The sequence below is a fragment of the Octodon degus genome, unplaced genomic scaffold, assembly GCF_000260255.1.
Source record: "Octodon degus isolate 3935 unplaced genomic scaffold, OctDeg1.0 scaffold00120, whole genome shotgun sequence".
NCBI classification, from domain to species: domain Eukaryota; kingdom Metazoa; phylum Chordata; class Mammalia; order Rodentia; family Octodontidae; genus Octodon; species Octodon degus.
Window position 1 is genome coordinate 1,668,650 of NW_004524696.1, and position 16,706 is coordinate 1,685,355.

The following is a 16,706-nucleotide window of genomic DNA, read 5'->3' on the forward strand; positions in this document are numbered from 1 at the left end:
CTAAAAAGGCTTACAATGGCTGCCTGTGGACAGAGGTGGGAGAATGAATAATGGCCATCAGCAAGGATCCAGTGAAAGGTAGAAGGCCTAGAGCTCACCACAGAATCCAGGGGGAGTCCTTGTCAAAAGGCCAAAGGGCCTGCACTGGGAGACTGAAGTCTTCATTCTGGAAGCAGGAATGAAGGGATATGAATGGCCAAAGAAAATGAAGGCCAAAGCTCCACCCAGGAAGCAAGGAGAAGACCTCCTTCTTCATTCCATTTTTATTCTGTCCAAGCGACAAGCTGTCACCCACATTAAGAGTGAGTCTTCCCTCCTCAGTTTGTAGCGTACATGTCAACATCCATAGACACACCTAGAACTGTGATCCATTAATTCACTAGGCATTCTTAATCAATTCTAGTAGACTTTTCCAGTTTGTTTATATCTAGATTTCGCCCCACTACTTCATGTACTCGATGGGACTTTTGGGAGATTTATCAATGAATCATGAGAGTATGATACTTATCAATGGATTAGTCCACTGATGAATTTATAGCTAAATGTGATGTTGGGAGGAAAAACCTGGTTGAAGAAGTGACTCACAGGGCCATGGCTTGGAAGGGTGCAGTATCTCTCCCCTCCTCCCTTAATATCCCTGCTTCCATGCAATGAGCAATTTCTCCTCTGCCATATTGACTGAAACTTATACAAACTGTGAGCTAAAATAAACCTCTCCTCCTTTAATTTGTGGGTGTAGATATTTTTGTTCCAGCAACAAGGGAAGTAACTTATATAGGATTGCATAAAGTATTCAGTTCATATCACAGACTGTCACCATCCATGTCAAAAGGAAAAATCACAGCAGGTTCAAGTCTCATCAAATTAGCCAACTCCAATATGATTATATAAAGGATGTACTAAGAAAGCCCATCTATGGAATAAGGGTACAGAATGCAAAATGGCAGCTTGCATGCTGGACAGCCATAGGGTCCACTGAAAGGTCTAAGACCTTGAACTCACTGCAGAGTCCAGTGTAAGTCTATGTTGGAAAGCCAAAAGTTCTGCTTTGGAAGACTGAAGACTCTGTCCTAGAAGTCTGAAAGAACTGGAAATGAATGTCCAAAGGCAATGAAATCTAAGGGTCCAAAGCAATGAAGGGAATACTTCCTTCTTTCCCTTTTTAGTTTGACCAAGCTACAAGCCTATTGGTTGGTGAGTCTTCCTCCCTCAGCTTGTAGCCCACTGTCAATCATCCATACACATGCCCAGAACTTTACTAGTAATCTAATAGAGGTTCTTACTCAACACAAATTGATATGACACAAACAATGATCACAAAGACCTCTTGAGATAGGTTTTTCACTCATTTCAATGCTCTTGAGAGCCATACAAGTTATTGTGTATATCAGTAGTCTATTCCTTTTGATTACTGAGTATTATTGCATGCTATGGATGTTCTATGGTATCATAGCTTGTTTTAACCATTCACTTGTTGAGGAATACTTCCATTATCTTCAGCTTTTGGTTACTACAACAATATTACTACAACAATGAACAATCATATACAGCCTTATGTGAACATAAGGGCTTTTTTAATACAAGAAATGCCAAGAATGGGACTGTTGGGAAATATAACTAAGTATATGTCATTTTTAGAACTGCCAAAAAAAAAACTGCTTATCTTCCACAATATTTGTGGTATTTTATGTACCTATGAGGTACATAAAATGAGAGAGCTCATTTCTACATATCTTCATGAACATTTGGTATTGTCATTCTTTTTTTGGGGGGTGAGGGGTACTGGGAATCAAACTCAGGACCTTGCACTTTCCAGACAGGCACTTATTCTACTGAGCTATCTCCCCAGCCCTTATCATTGTTTTTATATTAAATTTTGTGGGGGCCAGGGAGATGGCTCAGTGGAATAAGTGCTTCCCTGGCAAGCACAAGGATCTCAGTTCAATCCCTGATTCTGAAAAAAAAAAAAAAAATTACATTTCTCCTTGTGTTTTTGTTTGCTAGCAGTATCCATGTAGGCATATTCACTTCTTTTCCCATGTGATCCCTAACTCATGCCAACCAGGAAAATGTTTTCCTTCCATATAATTTTGGAAAAGGGTCTCACTATGTAGCTCAGGCTAGTCTTAAACTCATGGTGGTCTTCCTGCCTCAGCCTCCTGAGTGCTGAGATTATAGGCATGCAATACCACACTGGGGATAACATGTTCTAATAGTATATAGAGTTGTGGTCTTAATTTGGAACATCCTTACATATGCCTATCTGCCATTTGCTTATCCTTTTTAGTGAACTATCTTTCTAGGTCTTATTGCATTTTTTAAAATTCAATTGTGTTTTGTTGAGGACCTGGCCAAGATCCCCAACTGCCTTCATGAGGGGTACAGTAAATGGATAAAATAAGAGACAAATTTGGTAGCTCATGACAGGGGTTTGGGAAATCAGTGCCTCAAGAAGGGCAAAGAGAAAGACGCTGAGTTGGCTATTATTTACTGGGTGCACGCAATGATGGGAGGGTGTATTGGGTGACTCAGAGGGATGCTATGTTCTTATGTAGGTAAGAATCTTATGTTGGTGAGGATCACTTCAAATGAGGATAGTGGATATGGAAGGCATTCTTACTATAGCAAGTAGGAAGAGATAGCAGGTTAATAAGGAGTTTGTCCTTTTCCCTAGGTGAAACCTTTTTTTATTACCACTTGGTTCTCAAGGAATCAGGATGTCTTCAGCAAATGTAATCTTGCGCATCACAGCATTACATGAGATGACCATTGAGGCCTCAACTGTGAACTGAAGCACACTGAGTTATGCTTCTGCATACCATGGCCAGTTCAGGGCAAGATACAAGGCCTCAGAGAGCCCTATGCACAATTAATTATGAGTTTATTTTTCCCAAAAAATTATATAGAATGGCTCTTGACAGCTTCTTAAAGTTGAGTTTTTAGAGCTTCTTTATACATATATTAGATATAAGCCCAGAGTCAGATATGTGGTTTGGAAATATTTTCTCCAAATTTGTTTTTCCTTATCTCATTAGTCTTTCTCAAATCTTTATTTTTAAGTTGGAAAAGGTACCATTTATCATTTTTTTCTTATATTGTGGTTTTGGTGTCATATCTAAGAAGTCTTTACTGAATCAGTTACCAACTAATTTCTCATCTGTTTATCTTCTAGAAATGTTATAGTCTTATATTCATATCTATAATTCTTTCTTTGAGGTAAGATATGAAGATCTGACTAACCCTTGTTCTCAATCCTGGGTCCAGGGTCCTTTTTCCTCAGCCTCCAGAGCAGCTAAGAATAGTAAGCTACTTAGGGTAGGTAGCACTCACATACTATTACATTCAGAATTAATTTTTGTGTGTGTGAGGAATGAGACCAGCAATGAATTTCATTTTGTTTGAACTGAACTGCGCAAGCAGTTCAAGAGTATTATAGGGAAGGAGTGCTTTCCTCCACATCTCCCTGTCAGCTCTCATGTGAGAACTATATCTAAGAACTAAACACAAGAGCTTATTGGAAGATACAATCACACAGATTCCATTAATTTTACATGTACATGGGAACTTCAAAAAGTCAAGTCTGGGGGCTGTGGAGATAGCTCAGCAGCATAAGCACCTACCTAGGTAAGTACAAGGACCCAGGTTCCATCCCTGGTACAACATGCCATGATGGGGAGGCTGAAACGGGAGGATCACTATGAGTCCAAGCTACATTGCGAGACCCTGTACCAAATACATAATTTTTTTTAAAAAAAAAGTCAAGTCTGAAGAAATGACCAAAACTTGATGCTTTCATACTTTTTTGACAAAGAACAATAAGTTGATGAATGTCAGAACAAACAGATCTCTGGTTTACCAAATAAGTGCCTTACTTGTTTCTGAGACAAAATACCCAACACCCAAAGTTAAAAGAGGAAAGGTTTATTTCAGCTCACAGTTTGTAGAACTTTTAGTCCACAGCTGGATCCAAGGCAAGGTATTGTGGCAGACAGGCATAACAAGGAAAAATCTTTCATGATGAGCTGTTCATAATGAGCAGAAGATAGCAAAGCAACAAGGGAAGAACACGGTCCTTTCTATCCCTTATATCTTATCCAAGCTACTTAGGGTAGGTAGCATTCAAACCCTTAATCCTAGTGCCCTTGAGCCTAGCATTGCACCATGAGTCAATCCTAGTGTGACACACTCTAGACCCAGCCATGCCTGAAAAGCTCCCACTTATCCACCTATGACCACATGAAGCTTGGGGGGGAGGGAGCATCTAAACACAAACCATAACATTTCACCCCTAGCCCCCAAAGACATAGATAACCTTTTGTACAAAAGGCATTTAGTCCAATCTCCAAGAGTTGCCAAAGTTCTAACAGTTTCAATATTGATGAAAAGTGCAAATCGAAAGTTTCTGAGATTTAAGGCAAACTTTTGCCTGCAAACCCTTATACAAATGAAAAGTTAAACACTTTCAACATTCAATGGCACCCTATAAGCATTTCTATTCCAAAAATTACAAACAAGGGGATAGCAAGGAATGGGAACAAAACAAGACCAAAATCCAGCAAGGCAAATATAAAATCTCATGGTTCCACTTCTAGCATCCCTGGCAATCTGTGACAAATAATGACTTTTAAAAGGTTTGGGTGGCTGTACCCCTTTGGCACTTCTGGTGGTTATAGCTCCCATGGCTTCTTTCTTTGGCTAGCTTTACTCACACCTTGCAGCTTTCCTTCAGTGATACATGTTCCTGATTTCTTCAACCTTCTGGGGGCTCCACTGCACCTTTATCTTCAGACTCAGCTTCACATACTGCCCTCTCAAAGTGACCTCCCAAACCTTCTTCTGAAATCTGATGGAAGCCTTCCTGACCCCACAAGTCTTGCCTTCTGCATGTATCTAAAGCCACTACCTCATGAATGACTCCAAGTTCTGCTACCAACTGTAGCAGTAGCTAGTTAGCTGTAGCAGTCCAGTGACGATGAGCCAAATCCCAAGGAACAACTTCCCTAGGCCACCACAATGCTGGAACATGGTGTCTTGGGGCTTTCTTCTCAAAGCTTTCACTTTTGGAATTTTGAGGCTGCAAAGGGTGGAGTCCTGCTGTCTCTTATGATATTCTCAAGCCATCTTTTCTATTGTTGTTTCTCAGCAAACAAGATTTCCTCTTCTCTATCTTTGGAGTCCATAGCTTTAGTGGAGCTTCCTTTCTGGCCAAATACAAAATGTTTGATACTATTCTGCAGGGCTCTTTGCTCTTGATTCTCAACATAAATCTACCTAAAATCTACCAACAGTAGCCATGACACAGCCTCAATATTAGACTACAGAAGTCCTTCTGTATTTCACAGTTCAACTTTTGCACTCACTGTTTCATGGGTTTTCAAAAATATTAATCAAAATTATTGTGAATTTTTTGCATATCACAGAATTTTCCAGTACCATACAGTATACGTATGTTGTTAAAATTACGTAGGTTTACAACTTAGAAAATGGTTAATAACATTAGAAGTGTTTTTTTTTTTTGTTTTTTTTTTTTTTTTGTGGAACCAAGGATTGAACTCAGGCCCTTGCACTTGCCAGGGAAGCGCTTATTCCACTGCGCCATCTCCCCGGCCCTAGAAGTGTTTTTAAAATTGTGAGAAAAGGTTTATAAGAGTGTGGTAATGGTTTATAAAGTCTTAAAATATATATAAATGCTAAAATAAATATAACATCACTACTTCACTGATTTTCACTTATTGCAGGGGTGTCTGGGGCATAGCATCCATGATAAGCGAGGGACCACTGTATCTTAAAATTTCTCCTATCAGAGTAATTAACCACCCTTTGTTTGTTTTTAGTGTGTTTGGTTCAGGGTCTCACTATGCAGCTCCTCATTTTCAGCCTCCCCAGTGCTGGGATTACAGGCTGGGCGTGCACCACCATGCCCAGTCTTGGCTGTCTCAGCATGCCCTGGGACAGGGCCAGCATGGTTGATGGTGCTGGGGATCAAACTCCAAACCTCGGTCCCGGCACTTGCCTAAGTAGGCACTTAGTCTGCTGAGCTACCTTGTTGGTCCTTAGTTCACCACTCTTAATCTCAGTGTCAGGCAAAGTGGTTAAAAAAGCAAAACCCGAAACAGGTGGTGGCACACACCTGTAATCCCAGTGCTGGGGAGGCTAAGACAGGAGGATCACTATGAACTGCATAGCGAGACTCTGTATCAAATACATAAATAAACAAACAAACAAATAAATTTAAAAAAAGCAACACTTTGAGCTTCACATGGTGGTGCACTCCTATAATCCCAGTATTTGAGAGGCTGAGGCAGTGTTGTAGGCAGCTAAGTTAGAAATATTATAGGCAGTCAGACAGGGCTAGACCCTTAAAGGAGAGAGTTTGGAAGATAAGATAGCTTGCAACTGTGAGATAGATGCTTCTGATGTAGGCCAGACCCAAAGACCAAAGATCAGACAAATGCTTACCTCCCTAAAGATAAGCATCTGGGATTGATCATCACCTTGAGAAAACAAGAAGAGTCACTAATTCAACTGCTTCCAGCTACTGTATAAACTCCTTTTCTGTATTCATGCCTGCTTACTATGTGACTTGCTTCTCCATTCGGTCCCGGATTTAGTCAATTTTACCTGAACAGTGGTGCTTGTAACCTTATCAGTTGGCCATAGTTTTGTCCCACCTCATGTCCCATGTTCTCCACCTTAGACCCTTGTCACCGCATGGTTTTACTCGATAAAAGTCCCTAGAAATGGCAGATTCCCAGGGCAACCCACTCAGGTCTCCCATCTGTCCCTCTTCCTGACAGGAGCTTTCTTTCCCCCAATAAATATATACTGCTCTTAACCTCCGTTGTTCCTAAAATTTATTTTTCAGTTTTAGAGAACACAAACTCTGCCCAGGTGTCTTTGAGGTTTGGAGTTTCATTCGCCTAGATCAGCAGGAGGATTCTAGCCAGTTCTACCTGACTGGACTGTATAATGAGACCCTGCCTAAAACAGACAGCTGGGCATGGTGGTGCATTCCTATAATCCCAGCACTCCGGAGGCTGAGGCAAGAGGATCATTGCCTGAACTGCAGAGAGAAACCCTGTCTCAAAAATACAAAATAACAAAGCAGATCAATAAACAAAGAACTACTTTTTAATGCCAGCAGTCTGAATCCTAATCATAGTTTTGTGACATCAGATTTATGATAATGACATAGTAAGTATTCTACGCTACTTCTTTGTAAAGGCTTATCACAGGGTATGGCACATAGAAGGCAACCAATATATTTTAGCTAATACTGTCATTACACAGATTTCCTTATTCTAAAACACAGATATAAGGAAGGATCTACCTGGCAAGTACTCCACTGTGAAGTACTCCATTGTAAAGTAACCTAGGCAAACTAAGAGACAAATCTAAAAGTAAAGGAGTACAAATATTTACAAATTCCTCTTGACTTCAGCTAGAGCAAGGAATCCCCTCCCCCCAACCAGGGATTGAACTTAGGCCCTTGCATTTGCCAGACAAGCACTTATTCCACTGAGCTATCTCCCCAGCCCCAGAGCAAGGAAATTTTTTTGAACATTTAAAAAATCAATTTTTCCAAAAGTTCCTCAGACAGAAATATACTATAAGGGCCTTTCGGTCCTCTCCTGCGTGAGAGCAGACTGAGGGCCCTGAGCTCAGTAATAAATGGCTTTCCAAATTCCATTCTGGCTGATCTGGTTCCTATTCTGAGTGACCCATAACATTTGGGGGCTCGTCCGGGATCCCCTTTACCGGGGATCCATCTGAGGAACCAGTGTTTTCTGAAACCACCTCCCGAGGGGAGACTTTCTGGCCCCAGGGTGGTCTCCAAAAACTTACAAATATTATCAATCGAACCTCTGTCTGAGCCGTCTGTAAGTTCTTACCGGATAACAAGCCTGAGTACGGAGACTCTGTGTCCCCCAGAAAACGTTGAGCCTTCTCCAAATGGGAATGGCCCTCCTTCTCCTAGGCTACTTGGTCTCTGCAGGCTTGGATTGATCTTGGCCGTGAACCTCTGAAATGGCTCAAGGTTTGCTGTTCCAGACGCCGTCCCCAGATGACCAGTCAATCCCACATGGTCGCACCAGCAGTTCCAACTGATAAGATGCGGCTGTGACCTCTGACCATCACCCTCAGGACCCACTTATCCTGCCTGCCACCCAGTACAGATAAATTCATTATGCAGTTGTTAAAATATTGGTCAAAATGTGTTGGTAAATCTAAGCTAAAACATGGAAATGTTATAAGATATAAAGCTGTTCCACCTACCCAAGATAAAAATGCTTGGTGTCCACTGAGGGCCTTTTAGGTAGAACCTCTGAAGAGTGTCTCTGACTGCCGGTCAACAACTGCGACCCATTTCAGCCTGAAGTAGCCAGAGCGGTCATCACCCATACACCCTCATGGCAGTCTGGGTTACTTCTTCAGAGGGAAAATGTTGCAGGACAGGGTTAGGCCCTCAAGGAGACAAGGTTAAAGACAAGGTGACTTTACAGCTTGAGAGATGGATGCTGCCCACTATGGACCAGACCTCAAGACAAAAGAGAAAACTACCTGGCTGATGTTTTAGCTCAAGAGGTGGCACAAAAACCAGTGGGGACATGGGAAATATTGCCTGTTCTAGAGTTTTAGAAAAACCCACCTACTCAGACTCTGTTGTTAACTAATGTTCCTTGCTGTCTAAATAGATTAGCAGTGGTGACTTCATGTCAAAATAATTTGATGCAACATCACCACAAAGGGTCATGAGTGCATAAGACTTGAGAGATTTAAACATATGATATTTAGTGTTAAAAATCTCTTCTTCAGAGAATTAGCAGAACAACATGTAAAATAATTGGGGTGTAATGTAGCAAAAGAAAAAAAAATGGCTCTAGAGATTTGTCAAAAGAAAAAATTGGAGACTATTCTCGATGCCTCCTTATACCTGCCTCATTTGGACCTGTTTTCCTGTTTCTCTTGGCTCTATTGATCCCTGTTTTATAAACTGTTTAAGTATGTTCAAAAAATCTAGACCCTCAAGTTAATGGCACTGAGATCTAATATAAACCCCTCATGTTCTCAAAACAATTATAACAACTTGGCAGTTTTAACTGAATCAATGATTTGATTCCCAGATAAAACCAGTGGGGAATGTAATGGGTCAACTCACATTTTAGATTATAAATGTAAATCTTGTGTTTTCTGTTGTGTAAAAATGTATATTCACCACTGTTCTAAGTTTTTCAGTAAATAGTGGACCTCAAAAGGAAACTAAATGGGATTTAACTTCTTATAACCTTGGGCTATGCAAGATTGCCTGCAGGTACTTACTCAGGTACAAGATAACCAGAAACTAAAACAAAACCAGAAAATTTTAGTTTGGGCAGTGGTCACAATGACCCTAAAATCATTGTTTTGTGTCAATGAATTTGTTTACCAAACAAATGTGGTTTCATGTTTTACAAGCCCCCTGCTTCCTGGGCTAGCTGCCTTTCGGTCCTCTCCTGTGAGAGCAGACTGGGGGCCCTGAGCTCACTAATAAATGACTTTCCAAATTCAAAAAAAAAAAAAAGAAAAGAAAAGAAAAAAAGAAATATACTGTAAGAAGCATTACATCTTCTCATTCATTATGAGTAAAAAATAATCACTGTTACAATTTTTAATTCTTTTTTCTAATTCTTTTTATCACTCTAAACAGGACTCAGTTGCATAGCTCTTTCTTGTCTATGAATAGTCATATGAACTATAGAAAGCTGGTTTTCTTGTGGGGTATGCTCATAATCCCAGCACTCAGGAGGCTGAGGCAAAAAAATCACTACAAATTTGGAGATGCCTGGAGTACATAGTAAGTTTAAGATCAGCCTGGATCATACAGTAAGACTTGTCTCAGAAAAAAAAAACCCACTTTAAAAAAGGGCAACTTGTTCAGGACTCTTGTCTCACAGGCGCTATTCCTATTCCCTATTCCTTTTTTCCAATAAATTTTTATATTCTTAAAAAAAAAAAAAACTTCAAAAAGCTGCTTCTCTTGCCACATGAGCACTTCAACAGAAATAGATGCCAGTTCAAGTATCTACTCAGTTAACTTTTATTTATTTATTTGTATCTGGAATTGAACGCAGGACCTTATGCTTTCCAGGCAGGTACTTATTCTGCTAAGCCAAATCCTTGGCCCCAGGTAATTTTTTATTATATTCATGTCTTTTGGGAGGTCTTGGGAGTATAACTTTTTCTTTCCAGAAATATCTCTAGAATATATACCATGTTCAGTTGATTTCTAAAAAATTCCTTATCTATCAGCAGTAATTACAAAGTTTTGCTGAATTTGAATTCATTTAAAAATAAACCATCGATAACTTGAAGTTGTTTTCATTCTGTGTATATTTATACCAAACCAGTATATCTGTTGAGAGACTGACCACTTGGATTACACAGGCCAAATGAACAGAAGGAAATAAGTAGAAGGAAATAATAGATAGTACCTGACCCCAAAGCTAATATTTGTCTTAAGTTTATTGCTGACATAGTGCAGAATCCCTCCGTTACTTCAGACAATAATTATATAGAGAGCACCTTATTATAAATACATTTTAGTCACATTTACCTCATATTGCTATTCCTGTCATCTTGAGTGGGGTGTATCCCAGGACTAAGTATGAGAATTTCTTTTCTTGTAAAAGACTGTTCAAGTTATAAAAGCTCATTATTAAATGCAGACCTTTCCCACAGAACTCCTCTCCTATATATTGTCCTACTACTTTGTTTCAGTTTGGCTTGATTTTGAGATTGGATCTTGCCATGTAGCTCAGGCTGCCCTTGAACTCACTCTGTAGCCCAGACTGACCCCAAACTCACAGCACTCCTCCTGCCTCAGTCTTCAAGGTGTTTGGATTATGGGTGAGTGCCACCACGCCAGCCATGCCCTGCTCTTCTTCCTCATTTCTCAGTGTCAACATGTCAAAACTCAATGTGAATTCCTTCTCACCACTATATCCAAACTTGCTCCTCTCATAGTCTTGCCCTTTTTAGTTGATGGCCACCCCATGCTCCCAAGATTGTAATATGAAGACTTTGTTCTTCATATTACACATGCTCAATCCCTTTCAGACCTCACATCAATCCATACCTAAATCTAACTACATCTAATTTCTAGAATCTAGTTCCATTTCAGTCATTCTATTGCCACTACTCTGATACAAGCTAAATCCCCTCTCTTGGATTACCACTGTGGCCTCCTGACTGTTCTTCTTCGTTTGCTTGGATGGTGCTTTTCTCCTCCTCTACTGCTGCAGCCGTCATAATGACCTGCAAACCTTTAACCTCCTACTCTTTCACTTGCAGCATTCTCCCCGGATGTACCAGCTCATCATCATGACTTGAACACAAATGCCACTTCTCTGAAGCCTTCCTGGCCACTCTTTAAAATAATGGCCTTTGCCCCACACTCCTGTTTCCCTCCCATTTATCATTCTCTAATGTGCCTTTCCTATCATACTAAGACTTTCTCCATTTATCATATTATCTGTTTTCTCTCAACTCCTATCAACCCAAATAACAATCAGAAAGTCTCCAAAGAATATTAGAAGTGAAAAAGCACTGCAATGGGAATATACACATCATTGTAAAGTATGGGTATATTCAAGAGAGGTGAGAAAGGTTGAGTTTATAAGGAAAAAATAAGAAATCTATGTATTCTGGGCATGTATTCAGTTGGGAACATCTGGCCTGAATGCTGTAGTCATGGACAATGTGAAAGATAAGCATTACAGGGGACTGGGGAGATAGCTCAGTGGCATAAGCATCTGCCTGGTAAGTACAAGGTCCTGAGTTCGATCCCTGGCATCAAAAAAGAAGAAGCAGGAGGAGAAGAAGCATTACAAAGCAGGGGATGTGGCTCAGTGGTAGCACTGCTTACCTAGTATGCACAAGGCTCTGGATTCAAAGCCCAGCATCACACAAATAAAATATACATTTTGTTACAGAAATTGGTTCATACCTGCAAATAATGTCCCCTTTTGAACCTTGAAAAGATACTTACACAGATGAACCAAAACCCACTCCCTTCAGTAATCCAAACTCTAATTTTATGTGAACCTCACAAGAATGATTTCATATTGGTACCACCAGGGCAGAAAATATTGTTTATTTAATGCTCTATCACCAACCCCTAGAATAAAGCACTGGCACATAGAAGCTCAGTAAGTATTTGTCAAATGAATGAGAGGTACCTGTCATGAGCTTTTTAATACGTTCTAGAAGCAGAGGTTCAGCACCATTAAAGGACCATGAGAAGTTGCACAGGGCAGACATGACAATTAATGGAGCTACAATAGTGGTAGCTGGGCCAGGGAGGTAAACCTCAAACAGGATGGGATCAAGAACGGCATCCTGAGATCGTAGATTCATGTCTCCCCCACAGGGGCCCAATATATTACAAAATGATATAAGTCTGGAGTCAACACACGAGCACCTAGGGGAATTGAACCCCAAGCTGATGCAAATAGCCCCATTAGCTTATATTTAAAGTGTGGTTTGCTCCCATGCCTCTTTGTAGGGGGTCATGATCACACAGTGTAAGACCTGTAAAGACTCACCCCCGGTTGAAACTAAGAAAAGCTGATGATAGGGTTAGGTGTGCATGAACATGGGGCATTCAGGGAATGCTAGGTGCACTGCAGGCATGGAGGGACAGCAGGGCAAGGGAGCGGCTCCTGAGGTTGACAGAAAAGCACCAAGGTACCCTGTGAAGAAAACAAGGGAGCACGCAAGGAACAAGGTGTCAGCCGTAAGTGTGTGTGTGTGTGGGGGGGGGGTGTGCTGCTGGGAGTATGGGACCTCCGAAAGCGCGGGGACACCTGGAAGCAGGTAGCTACTACGGAGGTGAGAGACAGTGCAAAGCCTGAGAGCAGCAGCGTCTTGCCTTCTATAGGAAGGCCGAGACGAGCCGCTAAATTCCGAAAGGAGCCCGGAGAATGCCGAGAGGAACCCGGAGAATGCCGAGGGGAGCCCGGAGAATGCCGAGCGGAGCCCAGAAAATGGGAGCCCGAGGGATGCCGGGAGGAGCTGGGGGGATGCCGAGAGGATCACGGAGAATGCCGAGAGGACCCGGGGAATGCCGAGGGGAGGCTGGGGCATGGGACCCCGGGGAATGCTGGGAGTGACTGCTGAGGAGACCCACCTGAGGCACGGTGGCGGTCCCAAAGGGGTGGCATCCTTTCCAGTGAGAATCCGTTGTGGGCTCTGCTGCCCTCTCTGCCCTGCGCTTACCACACCTCGTGGGGAGGACTGGTACATCAGTGTCTCGGGAGGCGGTGGCTTTGGAGCTTTACTCCGTTTTAGAAGTATATTTCCAATTTCATTTCCAAGTGTTAGGAAACAATCTGTCCCGTAGACAGGAATTAAAAAGAGATTTTGTGTTGAATTCCTGGTATGCGATTCTTCCTAGACGTTTGAGATTCTTTTTAGAATCGCATACCAGAGAAAATGTGTTGATATTTAAAAGTGCACAGTACCAGAGTCCAAGTTACCTTCCACAGACATATTCTGTATGTTTGCGCGCTTAAGCTCAAATAAGTTGCTTTATATTTACACAGCATTCCAATTTTCCATAATACATAAGATAAAATTCAAAGATATGTGGTGTGAATTAGCAGCTATAAATTATGCCTAATGCTGGGCGTGGTGGCGTTCGAACGCCTGTAATCCTAGCACTCCAGAGCTGAAGCAGGAATTGAGAATTCCAGACCAGCAGGAGAATCCTTGAGAATTCAAGACCTATGCTACAAAGTGAGTTCAGGGCCAGCCAGAACTGCATCGTGTTTCAAAAAGACCTCCCTCAAAGTGCCCCGAATAAAAGATTTGTTTTGAGACAGAGTTTCACTACGTAGTTTAGGCTGTCCTCTTACTTGGTAGAATCCTCCTGCCTCAGCCTCCCAAATGCTGGGATTACAGACAAAAGTTTTAAAAGCCAGATCAATTAGTGGAAAACTATTTAGAAATCTTAGTAAGCATAACAAGTTAGATATTTCAGTAAACATTTTTTTTAAAAATGAAAATATATTCCTCATCTTGAACTGCTTTGTAGAAATAACCTGAAATAATAGATAACTTGGTTATCTATTTTGATTTTTAAAGTATAGTGTTAGAAGAAAGATTTTTTTCTTTTTGTCTTTTTGAGACAAGGTCTCTGTGCAGTTCAGGGATCCTGCTTCAGCCTCTTGAGTGCTAGGATTACAGGTGTGTGCTACCACACCAGGCAAGATTTTGTTTTCTTAAAAAACAAAAGGAAACTTTAGTCAAGAGAATTGCTTCTCGGCCTTTTGGCTAAGATCAAATGAAGAAAGTCAGGAAGTGTAAAAAGAATTTATTAAGTGTAGACAATGGTAGAAAAGTTGAACACAGAACAGACTAGGCATTTAATACACAGGCTAATGTTTTGTATTATTTGAATATAAATTATTTAGTTTTTTAAAAAAATTATTTAGTTTTAACCTGTAGTTTTATAACACAAATTATCTTTTTTTTTTTTCCGAGAACCGGGGATTGAACTCAAGACCCTGTACTTGCCAGGCAAGCGCTTATTCTACTGAGCCATCTCCCCAGCCTCCACAAATTATCTTTTGAGGTGATGAAAATGTCCTAAAATTTATAGTATTGGTAGTTGCACAAACTGTGAATATAGTAAAAAAATTAAAGTGTATCCTTCTAGTGGGTAAATTGTATGTTAGGTTACCTGAACTTAATAAAATTTAAGTCAGAAAATTCTAGGTAATCATTAGAAACCTTTCAAGATAAAATGCTAGTTTGCTAACTAATTTGTTTTTATTAATTCTAACTTAGAATCATCTATTTTTATGTGTGTGACAGCGTCCTATATAGTTCAGTCTGGCCTTAAATTCACCATAGAGCCCTGCTGGCCTTGAACTTGGTGCAGCCCTCCTCCCTCAGCCTCCCAAGAACTGGGATTACAAGCATGTGCCACCAAGCCCAGTAGCATCAACTCTTACGTGTTGAATTGGTACTGAAACTATTGGCAAGAAAGTTTATGAATTTCTTGTTGCTGTTTGTGTTTAAAGGCCTGATTGCTGAGACACACACTGGCAGGAAACATGAATGATTCTAAGCAGCAGTCATTGTTCTTCATCACGCTTCCAGATATACACAAGCTGTGTGCCGTCCCGATAATACTAAGTAACAGAGTGGCGGACACTGAGATCAGGTGTACACAAATGAAGATGTGCAGGTAAACAATATATCTTCTAGCTCAGTTTTTAAAACTTTTAAAAACCCATGCAAGTTATTTTATCTGTTTTCTGTGAGGCAAAGTGTTCACCTTAATCTGTTATTTAAAATAATGTAATTAAATTTTGATCAGAATACATTGCGTCAAGATACTTGAGATTGAGACTGGGGAGATGGCTCAGTGGAATAAGCACTTCCCTGGCAAATGCAAGGGGCTGAGTTCAATCCCTGGTTCCGCCAAAAAAAAAAAAAAAAAAAAAAAAAAGATACTTAAGATCTTAAAATACTTAAGATGAAACATCACACTGTTGAGTTTCTACATTTGTAAATTGTTTTGTGCTTTTTAAAAATTTAAAATCTTTACAGACATTCATAAATTAAATTGGGCACACAAGAATTTAAGAGACCTTTAAGATATATTTATTCACTGTGGAAATCAGTATGGATATTTCTAAAATACTAAATATAGAAATTCCATTCAACCCACTCTACCTCTTTTGAGTATCTTCCCCAAAAGAGTACATCGTATTACAGTGATACATGCATATCCATGTTTATGGCAACACAACTTACAATAGCTAAATCTTAGGATGTCCATTAGCAGATAAATGGATAAAGAAAATGTAGATATATACAGCGGAGTATTACTCAGCTGTAAAGAAGAAAAATTTGAGTCGTGTAGGTAAATGAAGGTACCTTCACACCATAATACTAAGTAAAATAAAACACAGGTTGAATGTCACATGGGTTCTCAAAATGTAAATTAAAGAACAAAATAAAAGATGATAGAAAATAAATAGGTAAACCTTTTGCAGTTGGGAAGGTGATCTAGAGATGAAGGGAGAGAGGGGAAAGGGGCAATGTGTTTGTGTACCAGCTCCCCACAATGAATGTGCCCATGTATTGCAAACATATACTAATAGAAGTAAATATTTGCTTATTCTTTGCAGGACACTTAAAGATAATATAAATAGAAGAATATAACTTACTAATTTTTAATTTAGTATAAAACACTGAAAAATATTTCTCCAAGAATTATTTTGACATATCTGACCCAAGATAATCTTTTTGAAATGGCTTAGTTGTGGCTGGGGAGATCACTCAGTGGCATAAGCACCTGCCTGGTGAGCACAAGGTCCTGAGTTCGATCCCCAAAAGAAATGGCTTAGTTGCAGCCCAAAGTATAATTCTGTGATTACTGAGGAATCATCATGTATTCACTGTATGTTTATTCCTGAGTATTTTTTGTCTTGGTATTGTGCATGGAACTCAAGGACTGGCTTTTGCTAGGCTGCACCACTTGAGTACATCCCCAGCCCTCATTCCTTAAATTATTTGAGGTACTTAAAAAAGCATTCATACAGTGCATGACAAGATTATATCTTTAGGGGTCGGGGAGATGGCTCAGTGGAATAAGTGCTTCCCTGGCAAGCGCAAGGGCCTGAGTTCAATCCCTCGGTCCACAAAAAAAAAAA

The 16,706-nt window shown here is 40.3% G+C and overlaps 1 protein-coding gene across 1 annotated transcript in view; it reads left to right on the top strand.

Annotated features, from left to right (window-relative positions):
• The first annotated feature begins 14,596 nt into the window (after positions 1-14,596).
• Positions 14,597-16,706, top strand: part of CUNH18orf63 (chromosome unknown C18orf63 homolog) — a 73,420-nt gene continuing 71,310 nt past the window's right edge. Inside the window, exons 1-2 of the mRNA XM_023700078.1 lie at positions 14,597-14,614; positions 15,066-15,232. Of these exons, the coding sequence (XP_023555846.1) occupies positions 15,099-15,232 (134 nt within the window). The 5' untranslated portion in view covers positions 14,597-14,614; positions 15,066-15,098. The remainder of the gene's footprint in view (positions 14,615-15,065; positions 15,233-16,706) is intronic.